This window comes from Nilaparvata lugens, chromosome 13 (genome assembly GCF_014356525.2).
Source record: "Nilaparvata lugens isolate BPH chromosome 13, ASM1435652v1, whole genome shotgun sequence".
In the NCBI taxonomy this organism is placed as follows: Eukaryota; Metazoa; Arthropoda; class Insecta; order Hemiptera; family Delphacidae; genus Nilaparvata; species Nilaparvata lugens.
Genome location: NC_052516.1, coordinates 16,149,378 through 16,172,098, shown reverse-complemented (window position 1 = coordinate 16,172,098; position 22,721 = coordinate 16,149,378). Strand labels below are relative to the sequence as shown.

The following is a 22,721-nucleotide window of genomic DNA, read 5'->3' as shown; positions in this document are numbered from 1 at the left end:
TAAACATGATACAGAAACAGTTTGATGTTACTACAGAGATGCTCCTTATAAACTGCAAACATAATATGAGTAGGTTATTACTCTAGAATTTGTTATACATTATTATAATATGTACTAGCCGTCAGGCTCGCTTCGCTCGCCATATCCGTCTAGCCAGGGGGCTCCGCCCCCTGGTCCCCCGACTGGATCGTCCAAAAATGAGATCAGCGGGCTCGCTTCGCTCGCCTGCATGTAGACCTCAGCGGAACCTCTGTACCGAATTTGAACGTATTGTGTCAATTGATCTCGAAATACTCCTGTTACTATATCGGCGTATCTTTGGCGAACAAAATTCTTCCACTTCAGCTAAACCAGTGTACTGTATCTTTTTTAATATATTTCCATCAATTATTGAAAAAGGTGAGGAAACGCAGAAAAGCTGAGAAAACGCTAATTTTGGCTAACTGGATGAATTGGTATTTAGGAGGTCCTGGATAAATGCATTTCAATCTTCAACTTGGTGCCAACCTAACAAAGTCAATTCAACTTAATGCCAACCTGACAAAATTTTTAATTTAGTTACCAGAAGAACTGTTTCGAAGAGGTACTCTCTCTAGATTATAGTTCTATATTAACATTTGGTATGGACATTTCAATTATAATTTTAAGATATTGGAATAAGAAGAATATACATGCTAAAAGAACTTTGAACCCTTAAAAACCACCCTTAGAGTTGAAATATTGTCAAAAGATTTCTTAGTGCGCCTCTAAAGGGCCAACTTACCCCAATGTTATGTCAGCTCTGAGCTCCTACAAGCTATCCTATTACGACCCTACCTCGCTTTCAGTGTTAGTCTGCATACTGTCTGCTTCTTTTGCGCTTCTCAATATCGATATTCTTCTATTTTAAACATGATACAGAAACAGTTTGATGTTACTACAGAGATGCTCCTTATAAACTGCAAACATAATATGAGTAGGTTATTACTCTAGAATTTGTTATACATTATTATAATATGTACTAGCCGTCAGGCTCGCTTCGCTCGCCATATCCGTCTAGCCAGGGGGCTCCGCCCCCTGGTCCCCCGACTGGATCGTCCAAAAATGAGATCAGCGGGCTCGCTTCGCTCGCCTGCATGTAGACCTCAGCGGAACCTCTGTACCGAATTTGAACGTATTGTGTCAATTTGATCTCGAAATACTCCTGTTACTATATCGGCGTATCTTTGGCGAACAAAATTCTTCCACTTCAGCTAAACCAGTGTACTGTATCTTTTTTAATATATTTCCATCAATTATTGAAAAAGGTGAGGAAACGCAGAAAAGCTGAGAAAACGCTAATTTTGGCTAACTGGATGAATTGGTATTTAGGAGGTCCTGGATAAATGCATTTCAATCTTCAACTTGGTGCCAACCTAACAAAGTCAATTCAACTTAATGCCAACCTGACAAAATTTTTAATTTAGTTACCAGAAGAACTGTTTCGAAGAGGTACTCTCTCTAGATTATAGTTCTATATTAACATTTGGTATGGACATTTCAATTATAATTTTAAGATATTGGAATAAGAAGAATATACATGCTAAAAGAACTTTGAACCCTTAAAAACCACCCTTAGAGTTGAAATATTGTCAAAAGATTTCTTAGTGCGCCTCTAAAGGGCCAACTTACCCCAATGTTATGTCAGCTCTGAGCTCCTACAAGCTATCCTATTACGACCCTACCTCGCTTTCAGTGTTAGTCTGCATACTGTCTGCTTCTTTTGCGCTTCTCAATATCGATATTCTTCTATTTTAAACATGATACAGAAACAGTTTGATGTTACTACAGAGATGCTCCTTATAAACTGCAAACATAATTTGACTAGGTTACTACTCTAGAATATGTTATACATTATTATAATATATACTAGCCGTCAGGTGCACACCTGTCAGGAACATACCTACCAAATTTGAACGTTTTTGGTCCGGTAGATTTTTAGTTCTGCGAGTGAGTGAGTCAGTCAGTGAGTGAGTGCCATTTCGCTTTTGTATATATAGAAGATTAGAACGTCGTGTGTTATAAAGCTTATCTGCTGTAGTGAGATTCATTCCGAACTGACAGTATTGTCTGTAAATAACATCAATACATTACATTCAAACAATGCTGACATTAGAGTAAATTTTACTATAGCTTATTATCTATGTTTGATTTATGATAAGCTGGTAATTATCTAAATATCTATAGTTTGGCAAGGGTTAAGCTGAGGCAAATATTGAAATAATCATCTAATAACTCGGTTATTCCAAATATGATAGCTATTTCTATAACTGTTAGTATAATTCAGTTGTTAATATTGCTGATTAACTGAGTATAATGCTGTGTAATAGGGATGTGAACTTGGGTGATGTAGGACCATATTTGTGTTAGAAAGATGGTTGAAACAATTTTTGCTGTGATTGACGAGTGTGTTGGGGTAGTATAATGCTGTGAAATTTGGATGTAAACTTGGGTGATGTAATACCATATATTTGTGTTAAAAAATGATTGTAACAATGTTTTCGGTGATTGAAGAGTGTGTTGGGGTAGGAGTTATATATGAAGTAGGTAAAATATTGACCTAATAATTATAATCACAGTTACATTTACAGAAAAATCGACGTTCGAAAATTATTTCAATAATGATTCAAATCAAATTTAGGTATCTCTTTTCAAAAATCTATTCTGCTCTACTTCAAAATCATGCACAAATACGGATCATTTATTCTGTCTGCTAGGTGTTTGCTTTCTTTCAAGACGAAGCCTTGATTATTTATTCAATGGTACACAAATCACTAAAATGGGAAGGACCAACAGGCACAGCCCAAAACTGTTCCTTTCCTATTATCCGCCTATTTCTAGAATTCAACCGCTGGAGTAAGATGGAGAATCCCTAACGTGAAACGATTCAAATTCAAATTGAGTATTATTCACAAAATCATTACAAATGCAGTACATGTATAAATAATATAAAACACTTGTGAATTTTCCCCACATAGACAAGTCTGTGTGTGGGGAAAGAGTTCTAATGAAAATAACTTGGAACTAAAACAGAATAATACATATTTACAATGTAACTTGAAAAAATTAAAAGTAAATTAAATTTAGTGAAGAAAGTATAGATGTTTGAATTGAATAAGTACAATATAACTATTAAGGTATACGCAGCTTTAACATGGTTCAAGATAAAATTTAAAACCTGAACAATGATAAATTATGAGCAATATATTGATGATGTTGATATATGTATATAAGATGATGAATATAAGAAAAATATATACATAGAATTAAAATCGGTAAGAGGATTGCTTTTGTGATTAGCATATTATGAATGTAAGGCTCATAAAGATATATTTGTCTATTAAAATATATAAATTACGATTCAATTGTTCATAAGGAACTCTGACTAGAACTAGACTATTGAATAATAGACTGTAATTTAGTAGCTGCATGCTGCTGGGATTGAGGAAGCAGGCTTATAGTGTGACACCTATCTCTTTTTTAAAGCTACTAGTCTTTTTTTAAGTTTATAGTCCTGTTGGTATTTTGAATAAATATCAAATTCAATTGAGTAGGAATTCTATTGACATTATCTAGCTTCAATCCCTCAGGTTTTAATATTTTAGGGACAATTTTGAAACGACAATTTAAGAAGTTATGACTTAGTCCTTCTGTATGGGATTTTTGTCAAACATTCTTGAAAATTCTGTTATCCACTACCTATTGCACATTTGGCTTTGTTTTAGTCACATTCACTGTAGCACTTGAGTACTTGCTTTTTACTGTAATATACAGTACAGCATTTTGCACTGCGTTTGTTGAGCCACTTAAGAAACTACTAAATGGTTTCCTTTATAGATTAAATAAATGAATATATTTTTATTGTCATTAAGCAACATTGGCAATAGACAAAGTCAAAACTAATACTAGACGGAAACAGATTCCGTCGAAACTGCAAGTTTGCAAGTATGTAGCTCTTATAGCAAATCCAACTAGAGTTCACTCCAGTCCATAAAATCTATCCAGTGGCACATCTTTCCAGTATTTCTTGTTAGACTAATTCGATAGCCTTGTTCAGTCAAGTGTTGGAGGAGTTAAATTATAAAATAATAAGCCAAAGTTTTGACAAAGACTCTTTTTTTCAAACGTGAATTTAATTCATCAGCATCAATCTCTTTTTCATTGCAAAAGTTTGAAGGGAATAGTTTATTTTTCTATTTATTTATTTTAGTTACCTTGAATGATTTACAAATCATATGAATGATTGGGAAAGGTTCAAAAGGCTTAGCCCAAAACAGTTTCTTTTCCAAATTTGATATAATAGTGTCAGTATATAGTTAATTAATGAAGCTATTTGGATACCTATCGTGAAATAGTCAATTCTAACTTCCAACTATACAATTGTCAACTAAAATGTATTTTTTTCTCTTTTCATGGCTATTCTTAAATATACATAAAAATTAGAAATCCAAGTATCTAACCTTTTAAAATTGTTCATGTTTCGGCTATATAATAATGATAATAGCATTATAATGGCATTAAAGCCGAAACCTGTCGTGATTGAACAATTTTAAAAGGGTAATCAGATTTATAATTTTTATTCATTATAGTAAACTACATTAAATTATAACTAAACAATCCAACCATATTGGGAGAATTTACCACACATCCAACAAGACGGCTCAAAATTAACACTATATTTTAGCAAACAATTTTTACAAAATTAATCAGTTTCCCATGCTTATTTTGTTTTAAATCCACATTTTGCTTAGCTTGTTTTGTTTGTGTTCTGTTTCTTTTTCCCTGATGACAACAACGAAAATAGGTGTGCGATGATCGAGCAGTATTGTCACGTGACCAAGTTCTCTCCCCCAAAAGTCCTTCCAACTCCAATCCAGCTGGCAACCACCAATCGGCGTCTGTAGCGGGGGGTATGAGGAGGCGAAGTATGGCGGTTGATGAGACGGGGGTGGGGGTTAGGAATTTGGAGAAGACCTATTTGAAACCAGTCGAGGAAGGGGTGAGCTACTCAACGTATTTGAAACCTAAGGATGAAGGTGCGGGTAACTCCAAGACGTACTTGAAGCCCAAACTTGAAGAGTATGGCTGTGGAAGCAGCAATTCTAAGACATACTTGAAACCAAAGGATGATAGAAATGGGTATGGAACGTATTTGAAGTACAAAGAGGGGGATTGTGAGGCTGGGGGTAATTTGAAGACTTATTTGAAGCCTAAAGATGAGGAGAATCTGTATGGGGGTAATTCAAAGATATATTTGAAACCAAAAGATGAGGAAAACTGTTATGGTGGTAGTTCAAAGAGTGAAGATTGTGGCTCGGTTTTGAATTCTTCAAAGACATATCTGAAGCCCAAGGATGAGGATATTGATGACAGTGATTGGCCTGCCTCACCTTTGATCAGGAGAAGCAGCAATGTCAAGTTCTCAACTCCCCTCAATCATGTTAATTCTGTTGCTTCACCGTCTGTGTTACAAAACAAAAGTGGCTTGGAGGATAGTGTTGTGTCTCAGGCTGACAAAACCCTGTGCCAAGACGATGACGATGATGACTCAATGTTGTACAGTATTAGACGCACAACAACTGTTGTCGAGGAGAAGATGTTGTGCAAGAAGGGCAAAGGGAGGCCGAATGTTGTTGACAGAGAGCGTAACGATAGTTTCTTGAGGGAAGAGTTTGATTACTTGACGTCAATTTGTCCCTACCCCAAAGAGTTGTTAGAAAAGAGGTCGCGTCTGAGTATCTGCCTACCAGGCGAACTAAGTTTGCCTCTGGACTCGCGCGATCTCCGCTCGCGTGAGATGACGATCCAGGAAGAATCCGCGTCCCCGTTGCCGAGGAAACGGCGTAAAACGCTGTCGCCGAAAAAGACGCCCAAAAAGAATGCCGCGGCCGCGGAACCGTCGGGTGGTTTTAAAACGCCGGTTCTGTCGTCGATTAGGAGGTCGCTGCGGTTGAAATCTGTGAACCAGCTGGCTAGATGGTTTTCCAACGCTGATATTCCGACGACTGGTGGTTGCAATCCTGTGGCTAGTACCCTACCTCCTATGGCTCCTGGTGGCTCATCGACCCCCAACGCACGTGCTCTGAAGATGGACGATGGTGCTATGCCTATGATGTACACTGAACGGCGCATGCTTTCGGTACTATTTACTTTATTTTGCTTTTACCTTCTTACCACTTATCCTTGTCCATAGCTTTCTAATCACCTTTTTTGTGGCTTTTGTTTTTGTGAGATAACATTCTGCTTTATGTGTAATTTTGATCTAAAATGTGAAAGTCGCCTGGAAATACATGTAACGTGTGTGTAAAGAATAAACTGATTAAGGCTAGGGCCACACGAGCGCAGATAGTGCTTCCGTTGCAACTAACTTTTTTCGACCGTCGTCAATGACACCACACGAGCGTTGAGTGTGGTGCGTCAACGTCAGTTGGCTTTACGCAATTGAATCAGACGAAGCAATTGTCTCGACGTGCGTTGTAGCATTTCTGCGCAGTTCAAAAATCACCGTCCGTTACGACCTCCGTTACTTTGTACGCACTTACCTCGTGTGTTGTCACCAATTCACTTCTATGTATTTCTACAACGGACGTCAAAAAGTACGTTGCAACGGACGCACTTTGTGCGCTCGTGTGGCCCTAGCCTTAGGCTATCTCAAAAAATACTTGTGGAATTTTGAGTCATGTTGAAAATGTGTGTGATATAACGTTTTTGTTTATTGTCATACATCTTCTATCAACCTTAATGATAATTAAGAGTTGATGTAGTCGTTTGTCACCTTACAAGAACGTTATGACTTGTGACACTACAACACTCCAAATTCCACAAATATTTCAGAGGTCATCAGTTTATATCAACTGATAACATCTCAATTTTTGGAGTGAATTCAAAGTTTATATGATTACTTCTAATGTGAATACTTTGAGGGCCGGTTTCCGAGATCGGGATTTAGCTAAGTTCTAGACTTTAAACAGCTGGAGTCAGAAAATTAGCTTTCCAAAAGGGGGCGTAGTCGCAGTTTTCATAACAGTGGTCGCAGTTTTTATTTTCTCATTTCTATAATTGGAAACGTTTTTCCTTGACGAAATTAAACATTTCTAAATAATTCAAAATAGCTTAAACTTTACACTATTTTTTATTTGTTTAATTTTTTAGTTTTTTGAAATTTAATTCAACGTGACTTTGCCAATGACTAAGACTACGCACAGTTTCGGAAAGCCAATTTTCTTACTCCAGCTGTTCAAAGTCTAGAACTTAAGGGCACGCCACACCAAGCTCGCTACCGCGGCGGTAGCGAAGTTTTAAAAATCGCTAGCCATGTATTCAGGTTGATCGCGCCACACCGAGCTCGCTACCGCGGCGGTAGTACGGCGCACTACCACCTACGACCGCCTGCTAGGCGATTCAACAAAAGTTCGCTGAGAAGTAGTACGGCGGACAAAGCGAGCTCAGTGTGGCGCGCTCAACCTGAATACATGGCAGGCGATTCGAAGAGGTAGCGCATGCGCACCTCTCCTCCTTGCAACACAACGCAACTAGTACGTCTCACCCCCCACTACTAGACTCACTACTCGGAGACTACCGCTAGCGGACGTTTTTCGGTGTGGCGTGCTCAGCCGAGAAAACTACCACCAGCGGTAGTACCTCGGCGGTACTGGCGAGCTTGGTGTGGCGAGTCCTTTAGCCAAATCCCGAGCTCGGAAACCGGCCCTTAGAGTTATTTAGTTATATGTTGTATTTTCATAATGAAATTAAGTATAAAATCTTCTATTCCATGAAATCGTATTGACTCAGAGTTCAAAATAAAATGTGGAATCATACAATTTTATGGTTTTTTCATTCGGCAAAGTTCGTGAAAGCTATATTTCAAATTTTGAATCTTTGCTCCGTTGAAATCAATCTTGATTCTTTATACTGTAGTTGACTAATTCATTCAGTTTCTAAATACTTTCAGAATGTTATCTCTCAAGAACATGTCATGGATTTTATTGTTGCTTAATTCAATGGAATATAACTTGGTTCCCTGTTCATAAATTACAACGCAATTAACTGAATATGGGACCTTTGAATGGGAATAAATAATCCCAACTTTTTTAATGCAATGGGCTCTGCAATACAAACTTTTGCAATTGGACTCAGTGATTTGGAGACTAAATAAACGTCGATTATTGTAACAAACTGGGAAGAAACTTCAACTGGTGTTTGGAGACTAAATAAACTTTGATTATTGCAACAAACTGGGAATAAACTTCAACTGCCGTTACCAATATCAGTATAAAATTGACCAATTATTGAATGTCAGTTTATTTCTTTATTTAATATTTAAAAGATATCTCAGTATGCATTCATTACATATTTTCATCCACCAACTGGGATTAAAACAACACATTTTAACCAAGGTTAAAATAAAATGATTATTTTCAAATAGTATATAAAAACTTATTCTGTTAGATAAAAATAAACCCACTTTCGAATTCATCAACATCATCGTCATCATAATATCATGGGTTTTCATGGCTTTTATTCATTTTCACAAATTTCATTTCAGCATCAACTGCATGAATGCACTTGAAACTTGCATGATGGACTCAAATCATTGTCCTTTTATTGCCCATTATTTTTCTGTAACTTTGTAAATATGTCCTGGGTGAATATGGGGTGGATACTACTGAACTGTAGTCAAATAACATCAACATTGTATTGTAGTCGAACAACGTCTTGTATGGTAGTCTCAAAGACCTTAAAGATGCATAGACTCACATGCAGCGCTAGTGTCGTACTTGAAATTGAAATCTAATTTATAATTGATTACATAACCTTAACTTTTGGACAACATTGAAATGTTATCAAAATTTTTGGAGAGAAATAGTACAGGCTTAGCCTAGTTTTTCCTCCAATGTCATGATTGTATTATGATTATACTGTTTCATACAATAAATGAATAAATAAAAAATGAATCGGCCATTGAGGGGGCAACCTATAAGATTATTACATACCTTTGTAATCTATAATATTACAAATATATAGATATAATATCTCGTGCTAAAATACCCCAATGACGGATTTCAATTTCAAGTAAGAGCTATCATTGGGAAGGCATAGGAATTGTGGCTCTATATCTCTAAGATCTTTGGGTAGTCTTAAATGCAAGTTAATGTAGATACTTGGAGCCGGTTTTTTGGGACACTCATCAACTCTAATGGGCCATTGAACCTATATATTTAATGGTTCATTAGATGTAATTACTGTCTTAGAAACCGGACCTTGGCCTGATAAATGCATCTCTTGCATGGCTCATTCACTATTAATGCATGAGTGTTAGAAACTTACTGGACAAAATAGCTGTCATGTTATAATATGGTTTGTTATTTACTCTTTTTTTGGATCTAGAGCTTTGCATAGCTTATTAATAACTGAAAACACCTACTTACTTCTAATGCCTGGAGTGATCCATGGTCTAGTGGATAGAGTGCTTGCGTGGCAGCATAGAGATCCTGTGCTCAAACCCTCGAATTACCAAAAGTTTTTTAACCAGATCACTCCCGTGTTAACGGATGGGCACGTTAAACTGTCGGTCCCGGCTGAAATATGTCAGTCGTAAGGCCCATTGACGGCTTAAATTATATATTCAGGCGGTGGGACCTTCCCGCAAGGGACTCCCCACCAACAAAAGCCATACGGATTTATTTTTACTTCCAATGCCATTACAATAACATTGTAAATTATGTACCTGCCTCGAAGTAAGTCCTTAAAACTCCTTGTAAATACATCCTTTTCTAATCAACTGTAAATATCAGGATAGACTGTAATAGTATGATGCTTGTAACCCCAATATTTTCGATTTCCATTGACTCAGTAATAACCTGTAATAGCCTTTTTTAAAACGGATTTTCTGAGAAACTCTTGGCGTAAGAGGAAGTATAATGTATCCGCAATAATTTCTATTTGCTTTGTTAAGGCCCGGCTTCTAGGACGTTTATTAAATCTATTGAACCTATAGATTTAATGGTTCATTAGATTTAATAAGTCTCCTAGAAACCGGGCTAATTGATTGATTATTCGGTATTTATTGTAGTTGGTACTTAAATGTTGAAATATTTCTCTCTGATTTGTCTTCATTAATTGTGATGTTCCTTCCTCACGTTTGTATTTTTGTGTTGATTTCCAGTGTGTGTTGCTTTTATATGTTGTTTTATAATATTTTGTTTTGTCCTTGCACCCGTTGTGTTGTTTGTATTTTTTGAGTGCAGTTTTTTTTTCATTCATCGCTATTACTCATTCATCCATTTCACTAGAATCATTCATTTTGTTTTCTTCATCATTATCATGAACTTCCCAAATTAGTTATAGGTGAAATTAATGAAAAAGTTATGTTGTTTAGAATTATGTGTTGTGCTTCAAGAACTATTTTCTCAGATACCCAATAATACAATTGATAATATTAGAATTGATATTATTACTCTGATTATTATTGTAAGTAAACAGGTATTTCGATTGAAGTCTCCAAATCACTGAGTTACTCACTGCATTAATTCAATTATTCTTTAGTTATCTATCATTCATTTAGTATGCATTGGGATGAAAATTGTTATTTCTTTCAAAAACTCCGTTGCTTCCAGAAAAAAATCAATGACAATTGAATTATAAAAATTCAGTATAAGGCTCAACTCACACTTATGTGACTCAGGTCGAGAAGAGACTCGACTCTAGTCGAGAGCATATGTGTTTTCAAATGGTGACGTCGCGGAGACTAGAATCGACTGGTCTGAGTGTCATCATTTGGAAACACATGCTTTCGACTAGAGTCGAGTCTCTTCTCGACCTGAGTCGCGTAAGTGTGAGTTGAGCCTTAATAAATTTATTGGCAATATATTACAAGTTGATTTCAAATTACCTGAAAGAAGCAATAATCCATATGTTTTATTTATCTCTTTGGTTCCAAATTGTTGTCAAATATTTTCAAATCCATCAAGTTATTTTATTAATAAATGGTTACTTATGTACGTTTTTCTCTCCCATTTATTCAATTATATTTAGTACTCACAAGTTATTCTTGAAGAGAAATGTTTATACTTCATTTCTTGCTATATTTCTAGAGAATTCAAGATTCCGTCTAGTAGTTTTATTAAAAAGATGTATGAAGTTTTCAATTATAACTTTGTTTCAAATAAATTCGTGTAACTGGTCAAGTATCTTGATGAAAAATCTTGATCTAAAAATGAGATTTTTTCATAGTATAAGGCCCGCCGCAAAGTAGACCCACGCTAATCCACGAAAAGCAACCCACGCCGTGGGATGTTTTGTAAACCATTGCTATAGAATTATTCTAAATCTATCAGCTGGCAATTGGAATATTCATTCATGTTTTATTTACACAGATGTCTAGAGAAGCCTAGCAATGGTTTACAAAACATCCCACGGCGTGGGTTGCTTTTCGTGGATTAGCGTGGGTCTACTTTGTGGCGGGCCTTGAAGTCCGTTTTCAGAAAAACGAAAATTTCGTTTAAGCGACAGTTTTTTCTAAACCAACATTAATATTCATTTTGTAGAACTAATTTCAAATCATCTGATTACACCCAAGTGCCGTTTAACTCTAGTTTTCGTTTTCTATTTTGGACCGAATTCATCAAAACGAAAACTTGGTTTAAGCGTCAGTTGATTCTAAATGAACAAAAAATCATATTATAAAACCAATTCAAAATCATCTGACTTGGAACCAACTGCCGCTTAAACCTAGTTTTCGTTTTTGTGAATTTGGGACTAAATCAGACTATAAACTCTTTGTTTTATTGTAACAGTCTTTGAACACCAGAAACGATTTGTTTTACTTCTTACTACCCCCATTCATTTCCATCAATATTTTGCTCCATATTCTCTATATTTAAGGCTGTGCAAAGGCTAAAAATAAACTTTTTACTGGTGATATTTTTCAAAGTTTTCCGATTTGTATATCATCAAGCTATCAAAATTGAAAAGTTTTCTCAGGAAAACATTTTTTTCCGATCATTACTTTTTGAGATATGAGGGCCTAAAGTTTAAATTTTTGGGACAGAACATTTCAAATTCGGTAAGAGATGAGTCCATGAGATTTAGAGGATAGACTCTTTATGGTATTGTTGATCTAGTAAAACAAAAATTTTCCAAAAATATGAATTTTTGAGAAAGTTATTCAATTTACCAAAAATAACATTTAGTTGAGTTATTTTTGGTAGATAGTCCATGAGATAGACTCTTTTTGGTATTTTTGATCTAGTAAAACAAAAATTTTCAAAAATATGAATTTTCGAGAAAGTTATTCGATTTACCAAAAATAACTCAATTAAATGTTATTTTTGTTAAATTTAATAACTTTCTCAAAAATTGATATTTTTAGAAAATTTTTGTTTTACCAGATCAACAATACCTTGAAGAATCTATCCTCTAAATCTCATGGACTTATCTCTTACCGAATTTGAAATATTTGTCCCAAAAATTTAAACTTTAGGCGCTCATATCTCAAAAAGTAATGATCGGAAAAAAATGTTTTCCTGAGAAAACTTTTCTATTTTGATAGCTTGATGATATACAAATCGAAAAACTTTGAAAAATATCACCAGTGAAAAGTTTATTTTTAGCCTTTGCACAGCCTTAATTATATTCTAGTAAGCATTCTAATGTGATCTGTATGGTCAGATATTAAAATCATCTAACTAGAGTCAACTGCTGCTCAAACCTAGTTTACGCTTTTGGTAAAATCGATCCATAAACTCCATAAACACTTTGTTTGATTTTACAACAACTCGTTCGTTTCCATCAGTATTTTGCTTCGTATTTTCTGTGTTCAATTAATTTCTAGTTTGCATTCTAATGTGATTTGTATGGTGTTCAGGTAGTGGACGAATCGTCTGTGTCCTCTACGCCTAGCCAGGTGCCAGCCTCGGCTTTTGTGGTGAAAGCCGAGTGGTTTTGGGCCTCGGTGCAGAATGAGGGCTGTGTTGACGAGAAGGATCACCTTTTCGAAGATGTAAGTACAACTAAATAGTTTATAACTAGTGCATAGTACTACTTACTAGTATCATAGAGAAACAATAGCGTAAATAGATATCCCATGGTATAGGGCGTTTATGTCGCAACTTTTACTGTTATCTCAAGCCGATAGTCCATGTAGTTCTTTCCCGTGAAGCTGTGTGACGCGGTAGTCTCTCATATTGTGCCGTTCTTACTCTCTCACTCCACCAAAACATTATCGACAATCGACTATAATCGGCTTGAGATAACAGTAAAAGTTGCGACATAAACGCCCTATACCATGGGATATCTACTTACGCTACTGTTTCTCTATGGTAGTATAGTATACAAATTAGTAGTATACTTTATAAGTTCTAGTGAGGAATAAATAATAATTTATTCAGATTCCTTTATTCATGTGTTAAAGGAAACAAAATTCAACTTACGTTCTAGTATTAAAAATAATTTAGAGTAAGAGTAAAATACTATTATGAATCATAATAACCTACAGATTGAAGATTTTTACGTTAATATGAAACAATGATAGGTGAGGAATTATGCGAAAATTGAGGTATAACTGTAATGTTTTCACATTAAACTGTCAAGTTTGGACCTTTAGACCAATAAGACATAATTGATAAGAAATTAGAGAAGAAGTTATTAAACTTGTAAATTGATAATATTAATGAGAAGAAGATATACTGAGTAAACCACAATCTTATAAAATGCGCATACTGTGCGCATCTAGCTCACAGACATTTTGTTTTCTGTGAAATCTGGCCCACAATTTTGCAATATAAAAGTGCATTTTCGTTTGTGCGTGAATTCTCGCAGTCGACGACGACAAGCATTGTTGACATTCATATTGTCCAAATTTCAAGTGTGCTAAAAGCTGGTCAAATAACTTTTCATTATTTGTTTTTATTATTAAAGAATTAAACTTTTTTAATATTATCAAAATATTGCCATTTAAAAGTATAGAAAAATAAGCTCAACCTGCCCCATTAAAACATAATTGAACATAATCTTTTAGGTTATGTAGACAAATTGAAATCCACCCAATCTGAGATTCTCTCCCTGTCGTGGTCGACGACGGCAAATTCAAATTCAATTTATTGAGCCAAAAAAGAACATACAGGCCAAGTCAAAACATGAAAATAGACTGAATAACAATTTATAATTAAAAATTTAAGCATATAATAATGGTAAGAATACATTCATGATACAACAGCAGAATTCAAGTGTCATCATTCAGAAATTCATCTACACTATAGTAAGCTCTATTCACTAAGTATGCATAGAGTTCTCTTAAAATTTATTGATGGGGCATATAAACATTTTGGTAACTTTTTAAACAGTCTCAAACCAATTACACTAAGACTTTTGTCAGAGAATCTTAATCTGCATTTACGCACAAACGAAAACCCTGCTTTAGGTTTTCTCAATCTGTAGTACAGTACTTATTTTGTTACAACTACCTTTTACTGTAACTAAATTGTGGTTTTTGTGTGTGTACTTGAAAATCTATTCCCATTCTGTTTTTAATCATTGTTGTGTTTTCTGTGTCTGTTTCTAGTACCTGGAAAGCCTAGTGAGCCCGAGCCGCCGCACCCCTACCAGCCTGGGCGCACCCCCTTCAGCGGCCACCCCGGTGTCGGTGGGTGGTGGTGGTGCACGCACGCGCAAGCGCAAACGTCACCTGCAGGAGGTGATGTCGCGTATGGTGCACCACCCCTCCCCCGCCACCCAGGGCAAGCGACGCTCGTCCATCAGCGACGCCGGGCTCAGTTGTACGCCCAGTCCCACGCAGCCGCTCTCTGATGGTCAGTCAACTGATGGTTTATTTCTCATCAAATTTAATTTGTTTATTTTGGACTAGAATTGTATAAAAATTGTACACGTGAAAGACTAACCTTATCTTTGACTGTGTCGCCTAAATTTGGAAGAAAAATAGCACAAGGACTACCTTATTATTCCATTTACCATTGGTATTATATCAGTGTCATTTGTATCATTTCCATTTGCAGAAGAAAGCTGTGAGGGCAATGAACATTTTAAAGCCTTTCGAGTCCTGTAGAGGATATTGTAAAGAAATGGAACTTCTAACTGTGTCTGCTTTTTTTTAAAAGAATTAATAATGTTTACCAGTGGCGAAGCTACCTATAACTAAAAGGGGAGTCTAGGAAAACTGAAGCTTACGGCTTACTTCTTTCAGAGCTGTATAATTCACTAGATCATTACACTCATCCATTGTATAATTATTAAGAAGCAAGAAATTATGCTAAGAGTTCAACAAATTAAAGATAAAATTCCGAAATTGAAAAAGGATTTGGTTTCATAAACCAAATTTCAAAACGTTGGTTAAGTAAACCAAAGCAAACCGCCAAAACGAGTTGTAGGTTGAGAAAAAGACAAGAGTGTTACACCAGCCACAAACCAACTGACTTATTTGAAATATTGAAATCATCAAATTTTGAAAAGCATCGATGTTTGAAGACGATTGCTTCGATGTCGACCGTTGGATACATCGAGATCTAGACATCGATACGGACGGAACTCTAACTATGAACACAGCTGTAGAGAGATGCTGAGAGCCTAGACTCCAAGTCCTAGAGTAAATCAGAATCCGAGATCAGTAAAGGATATGAAAAAAATGTATCATGTTGAGAGCATCGTTAAGCGATCAATAATTGAGGTATTCTTCAAGAGAATAAAATGAATTATTTTTGAGGTGAAGAAAAAATATTACTTTTTTAAAGGCACTTCTCCAGCATATTTTGACAATCTATTATAAAATGTATAATGCTGTTGGCAGTGCGGCTTCACATAGTTGTAGTAAGTCTGACATGAGTTGTCAATTATTAGTGCGCATTTTTGCACAACGCAGATTCATATTGCCTTTAGTTTCACTATAGGCTATATTGTATTCAGAGTGCAGGTGTGATACCCGCAAAGTCCATAGAAACCAACACCGTTGAGAAAAGATAGCATAAGAAGATATCCCATGGTATAGGTCGTTCATGTTCCAAATTTCAAGCCGATTTTTATTATCTCAAGCCGACTATTGTCTATTATTCCTGTGTTGTTGGGGTGAGAGTGTATGAACGGCACAGTATGAGATACTACCAGCGTCACATAGCTTAACGAAAAATAACTATTAGGACTATCAGCTTGAGTTGACAGTGAAATTTGGAACATAAACGCTGGGATAAATATCTTCTTATGATGTTTTTTCTCTATGGTATAGATTAACCTTATTTCAAACTAGGAGTAAATTTGGGAGAAGAGTATTGAAGAGTTCGTGTCATATCCTCGTTCGTATGACTCTTTATAATGTGAATCTCACCATAGTTTAATATACATGTACTAGTATTCTACGTGAAACTTATTGAATCTACAAATGCGTTTTTCAGAAACGGAATCGCTGAGCAGTGACCTGCAGCGCCTGAAACACCTGAGTCCCCGTCACCAGGTGTTCCTAGAGCTGGTGCAAACAGAGTCCAACTACGTGGGTATCCTGTCCACAATCGAGACCCTGTTCAAGGAGCAGTTGGAGAAGATGGTTGGCACTAGTGACGAGCTGCTCAACCCAACCGAGTTGAAGATCATCTTCGGCCACCTGACACCTATCTACCTCACGCATCGACGCATGTTGGACCAACTGAGGCATGCGGCCGCCCATTGGCAGGAGGATGTCTCCATCGGAAATATATTCCTCAAGTTTGTGAGTAGCGCATTTTTGTCAGTCCTTCATACAGCCAATTGTTCCTTATCCAGTGTTCTATCGTTTAAGAGTATGTTTATTCACAATATTTCCTCAAGTTTGTGAATTGAATAAGTTTAAATTGAACTTCGAAGACACTATGTGTTTGTTCATTGTCAATAATTATATGTTGAGTTGGATTTGGACGGTTTCTCCAGTCAATATTGTCAATACAAATGAAGTAAATTGTGGAATCCATCTATTGAATTCAATTAAATTATTTTACGTTTATTCATGGTACAGGACCTTGGTTTCAGGTCATATCATTAAGCTTGATGGTGTGAGAAAACCATAATTCTGTACCATAAATGAATGTAGGATTTACAAAATCTTTGTGCTTTTATTCCAAGCTTGATGATGTGACGAAATCATGCTCCTGTACCATGAATAAATTTAGAATTGACAATATCTATGGTACTTATTTCATAATTGACTTGAAGTCTATGCATTTTCTAAAGTGTGTTTTGTTTACTTCTGTTACAATAATTGTGAGGAAAGGTCAGGACAATTTCTTATCTGGTCATATCTCCTGAACGGTAATAGTTATTTGTGCAACTAGTGCGCAAAGTGACAGTTTGCTGCATCGAAAGAAACGTTTACGCCCGAGCCGTAGGCGAGGGCGGAATGGTTTCTTGAGTGCAGCAAACGAACTTTGCGCACGTATTTCACATTAAATTTTTCCTACAGTTACCATTGAATATGAAAAGTGGGTAATTATGGGTAAAATTGCCTGAATAATGTAGTAGTGTTTGAATGGCGGGGGGCAGCTGTGTGGTGTGTGGTGTGGTGGCACTGTGCTGTCGTTGTCCTTGGTTATAATATCTACTTAATAATTAGCGCGTTGTGCTTCGTTGCACCTCTGCTCACTATAGCAGCCCACTCACTGTTACCAACTTAATTTTGATTTTGCTGCACTGGTGCTCCATATAACCTACTAACTATTTTGCGTTGTCATGCTGCAAATCTGGAGTACGCAAAGTACTCACTTTGCGCACTAGTGCGGAAAAGTGATTCTTTGCAGCCTGCAATCAGTGCACAAATGGTCACTTTTCAGGGTATCTGTAGGAAAAGAATTTTTCATATCCGTTTCCAGATTCGTGTTTCTCGCATCAAAGATCATAAGGTCACGAAGTTTGATGTTCAACAACAATTATTGTTTGTTGAATGTATGCTTTCAGGCACCCAATTTGTTGAAAACCTATCCACCGTTCGTGAACTTCTTTGAAAATACTCGTGAGATGCTATTGAAGTGTGACGTACAGTGACAGAGGTTTTTGAATTTTTGAAAATGTGTTGTGTTCAGGTTACATCAGTTAGAATAATTGTTTGATATAACCTATGTGTGTTTTCATTTCATTTTGTTGAATGTGTGCTTTCAGGCACCCGATCTGTTGAAAACCTATCCACCGTTCGTGAACTTCTTTGAGAACACGCGAGAGATGCTGCTAAAGTGTGACGCACAGCGACAGAGGTTCCACGCGTTCCTCAAGGTGTGTCAGATGAAGCCAGAGTGTGGACGCCAGAGTCTGCAGGAGTTGCTTATCAGGCCCATACAGCGGCTCGCCAGTGTTATGCTCTTGCTCAACGGTCAGTAGACTATCAAGCATTTATTTATTAGATCAAGATCATTTCAATATTATAAATATTAAATAATAACAATATCATTAAATATTGAGAAGAAAAAAAATCTGGTGTGGCGCACTCACACAACTTTCCTTGCCGTTATGCAAATTGACCACCTGACGGTTGTGTTCACGCGCATCTCAAGTCTAGCCCACTATACAAAGATCTGAGCCAGCTGGTGACAAGAATAACGCTGGAGACACACGAGATCTGCTATCTCTTCATAGTGAATGATTCAATAGAATCAACATTTTGCAATTGAATAATCACATTTTCTGGGATTTTAAGCTTATTTTCAATTTTAGGTGGAAATGTTACTGAACATTAATTGCAGAGATTTTCAAGCTCAATCTTTTCCACTTGAATTTGTTTGTTTAAATTGTATATGAAGGCTGATAATCGAGAATCTAAAATCAAACTTTCCATAGATAGGGCAAAGCTCCTGAAATTCTTACAGATATAGGACTTGTGGCAGTTGATAGAGCTTATCAATGACTATTCTAGGCATGAATTTGATCAAAATCGTTGGAGCCGTTTTCGAGAAAATCGCGAAAAACCCTGTTTTTGACAACATTTTCGCCATTTTAGCCGCCATCTTGAATTACATTTGATCGAAATTGTTCGTGTCGGATCCTTATAGTGTAAGGACCTTAAGTTCAAAATTTCAAGTCATTCCGTTAATTGGGAGATGAGATATCGTGTACACACACGCACATACACTCATACACGCACATACATTCATATATATATACACACACACACACACACACACACACACACACACACACACACACACACACACACACAGACCAATACCCAAAAACCACTTTTTTGGACTCAGGAGACCTTGAAACGTATAGAAATTTAGAAATTGGGGTACCTTAATTTTTTCGGAAAGCAATACTTTCCTTACCTATGGTAAAAGGGCAAGGAAAGTAAAAACAGGTGCTAGTCCCAAACTTCTTTTCTTCTTGAATTTAGTTCATTGAATTTTCCTAAGTTTATTATATTTGTTTGTTTGTTCATTTCATTATCAATTTTCACGAGACTAAATAACTGATACAAATTTCTATGCCTATTACTGTATCAGTATTTTCGAATTCCATACAATGCAGTTTCCAGTTGTTTAGAATTGTAATTTTTCCATGATCTATTACTGTGAGTCTACTCAAACCAAACATTGTAGCATTGGTTGAAGTCAACATTGATGTCAAGTTCATTATTAGAAAACTTTTTAATAATAATTAAAAACTAAAATACAAATTTAATGCAAAGAGAATCCTCTCCTCCTATTCCTTATCTTCTTTTCTTTCCTCTCTTTTCCTTTTCCTTCTCCTCATCCCTCTTCCTCTCCTCCCTCTTCATCTCCTTCTTCCTCACCTCTCCTCCTTCCTCCTCCTCCCTCTTCCTCACCTCATCACTCTTCTTCTACTCCTCCTCACCTCCTTCTTCATCTTTCTCTCCTTCTCCACTCTTCCTTCTTCTACTCTTCCTTCTTCCTCTCCCTTTCCCTCGTCTTGCTCCTCCTCTGATCACTTACTGATTTTACTCACTGGTATGTTGTGTGGTTTGTTGTAGATATCCTGAAGCACACACCGAAGGGTAACCTGGACCACGTGGCGCTGGAGTCGGCGCTGAACATGATCAGGGAGGTGATGACGCACATCAACGAGGACAAGCGACGCACCGAGTGCCAGCTGGCCATGTTCGACATATTCAACGACATCGACAACTGTCCGCCGCACCTGGTCAGCTCGCATCGCAGCTTCATTGCGCGCTGCGACGTCAACGAGTTGAGTGACAGCCTGAGTGGCCGCGGCGACTCACTCGCCTTCTTCCTGTTCAGCGATATTTTAGAGGTTGGTTGTATGGAGAATATATTTGTAATCATTATGTACGTTCTAGGAACGCGGTAAATTGTACCAAGTGGTCAATTGTGACTAGCGTTAAAAAGTTCCGCGTCCCATTCTGACAGTAAATGTTCCAAAATCCAGTTAATGTACATTTTCGTTTGTGCGTAAATTTCCGCAGTCGACGACGACAAGCATTGTTGACATTCATATTGTCCAAATTTCAAGTGTGCTAAAGCAGCTGATCAAATAACTTTTCATAATTTGTTTTTATTAAAGAATTGAACATTTCTATTAATATCAACATACTGCCATTTTTAAGTATAAAAAAGTTTATGCTTAACCTGTCCTATTAAAACATAGTTGAACACAATATTTCAGGCTATGTAGACAAATTGAAATTCAACCAATCTGATATTCTCTCCCTGTCGTGGTCGACGACGGCATTTACGCACAAACGAAAACCCAGCTATACCGGTAAATAAATCCTGCACTCGGACCGCGGTGCATTCAGAATGTGCAACAATCGAAGAACTGCCTTGGTTGATAGCATGAACCGTCTGCGCATACGCAGATAGCTCTACCATAGCAAAGGCACAGAATACATAACCAACAAAATGTTGTTTGATAACCATCCGTCAAGATTCCTTCTTTATAGAATATTTGAGAGAGATGAAGTGGAAGAAATGCACACTTCTGTTGAAGGTAAGTTTGTAAAGCAGCCTTTGTTGATTTACGCAGCTAGTTAACGACACACGTTGGTGGAAATTAACTTCAATAGTGCGTGCTAAAAGCTTGAACACTAGATTTTGATGTGACTTTCCATGGGAACAAGTAGTTTGCACCAATCACTACTTGATAGGTACTCACGTGGCATGGAACAATTTACTACTGGAATTAAACAATTTAGCACTCACCGTGTTCCCAGAACGAGCCCATTCAAAAGTATGCAGTGTAAACCTATAGCGATGTCAACGAGTTGAGTGACAGTCTCAGTGGCCGCGGTGACAGTGCTGATATTATAAAACTATAAACGTCGAAGCAGCTCACAAAAACACGTCCACCATTTGCCAATTTGTGGCTCTGCAGGTGATCTCAAATAAATAAAATGGCTTCTACCCTGTCACGTGACCTAGATACTTAAAATGGAGTCTAAGCTGCCTGAAGAGACAAACATTTAGCGGCTACTAAACTAGCTGCTGAATCCCTTCTCACAGGAGAGAGGAGTATCCCTTGTCCTTGTTCCGTCTATTGATGAGATTCCTTGCAGCTTCCAATGTCCAATATTCTAGTTGACGCTAATATTGTCCATTTGTACAATTTTCTGTATTATGACTTCCTTGTCGGGCAGAAAAAGAATACCATTGGCTCTTATAGATCAAAAGTAGGAAGTTGCTAAGCTCTTTCAAATTATCATCAGCTGATGAAAAGCGTACGATGGTCCAGATCATGAGTATATTCGGCCATGCAATCTATTTTTGACAAATTATATTCCAGAAGAAATATTATTTTCTTGGTATGCCTTCGATTTATCCATTCATTTCCTGTGAAATTTTGAAGGTTTCTTGCTGTCTAACTATTAATGATCAATTATATTTTTTTGCAGATTTGTAAAAAGCGTTCGAAAGCTTTCTCGAATTCACTGAAAAGTCCTAACACAGCCGGTGGTACTGCCAAACTGGCAGGCTGTAAATCCTACAAACACATCAGACTCATGCCTCTCTCCACAATCAAACGAGTTTTCGACGTCAAAGAAACTGAAGGTAAGATATAGTTGTTATTCATCAAATAGTAAGCGTAAAATAAGAGATAATCCTTGGTATTATACTTCTTCTTCAAGCAACTATAATTTTTACTTCAAATCATTAATCATTATTTGCATTGCAGAGTGTCACAAGATGTTTGCGCTGATGTGCAAAGCGAACCAGGACCTGAAGGAGAAGATCTACTCGTTTGTGATCACCAGTGAGGAAACTGACAAGATGGTCTTCCTCAAGCAGCTCTGTCGACAGATGGCCAACACCGTGTGTCGCGCTGATGCCGTGAGTTATCTTTTCAACTATTCAAATTGGTCTCAATTTCAACAAATATTAATACCAATATCAATACAAATATATCAACAACAATAAATAACGGTTATTCATCAATTCATCGATTCAGTGACTTATTAATTCTTACTCATTTGTAGATCGGAAAACCGTCTTCTTTAATTTCAACATTATGAATATTCGATATTGAATACTTATTTTCAGATCACACAACCTATAGTGAGGTACACGTTAAATGATATTATTATAACAGGTATAACAGTATATATTTATGGATAGGAAACCATTATAATATGGACCTCACCATAGAAAATTAATGGAAAGTAATCCTAGGCCCGGTTGACCTAAAGTCGGTTGAATTTCAACGGTGACTGTGGAAATTCAACAGTCGTTTGTGCATCCCGGTCTTATTTTTTGTATTTCAATGTTTTTTAT

At 36.7% G+C, this 22,721-nt stretch overlaps 1 protein-coding gene across 6 annotated transcripts in view; it reads left to right on the top strand.

The window, feature by feature from the left end:
• LOC111064256 (protein ECT2) overlaps window positions 1–22,721 on the top strand; it is a 57,075-nt gene that overhangs the window by 19,984 nt on the left and 14,370 nt on the right. For all 6 annotated transcript variants that reach the window (XR_005572785.1, XM_039439911.1, XM_039439913.1 and 3 more), the window contains 8 exons: window positions 4,823–6,157; window positions 12,884–13,018; window positions 14,579–14,825; window positions 16,416–16,726; window positions 18,145–18,352; window positions 19,967–20,247; window positions 21,845–22,001; window positions 22,126–22,280. Coding sequence is in view for 5 of the 6 variants with exons in the window: in XM_039439911.1 (XP_039295845.1) it covers window positions 4,823–6,157; window positions 12,884–13,018; window positions 14,579–14,825; window positions 16,416–16,726; window positions 18,145–18,352; window positions 19,967–20,247; window positions 21,845–22,001; window positions 22,126–22,280 (2,829 nt within the window). In the remaining variant the exon portion in view is untranslated. The remainder of the gene's footprint in view (window positions 1–4,822; window positions 6,158–12,883; window positions 13,019–14,578; window positions 14,826–16,415; window positions 16,727–18,144; window positions 18,353–19,966; window positions 20,248–21,844; window positions 22,002–22,125; window positions 22,281–22,721) is intronic.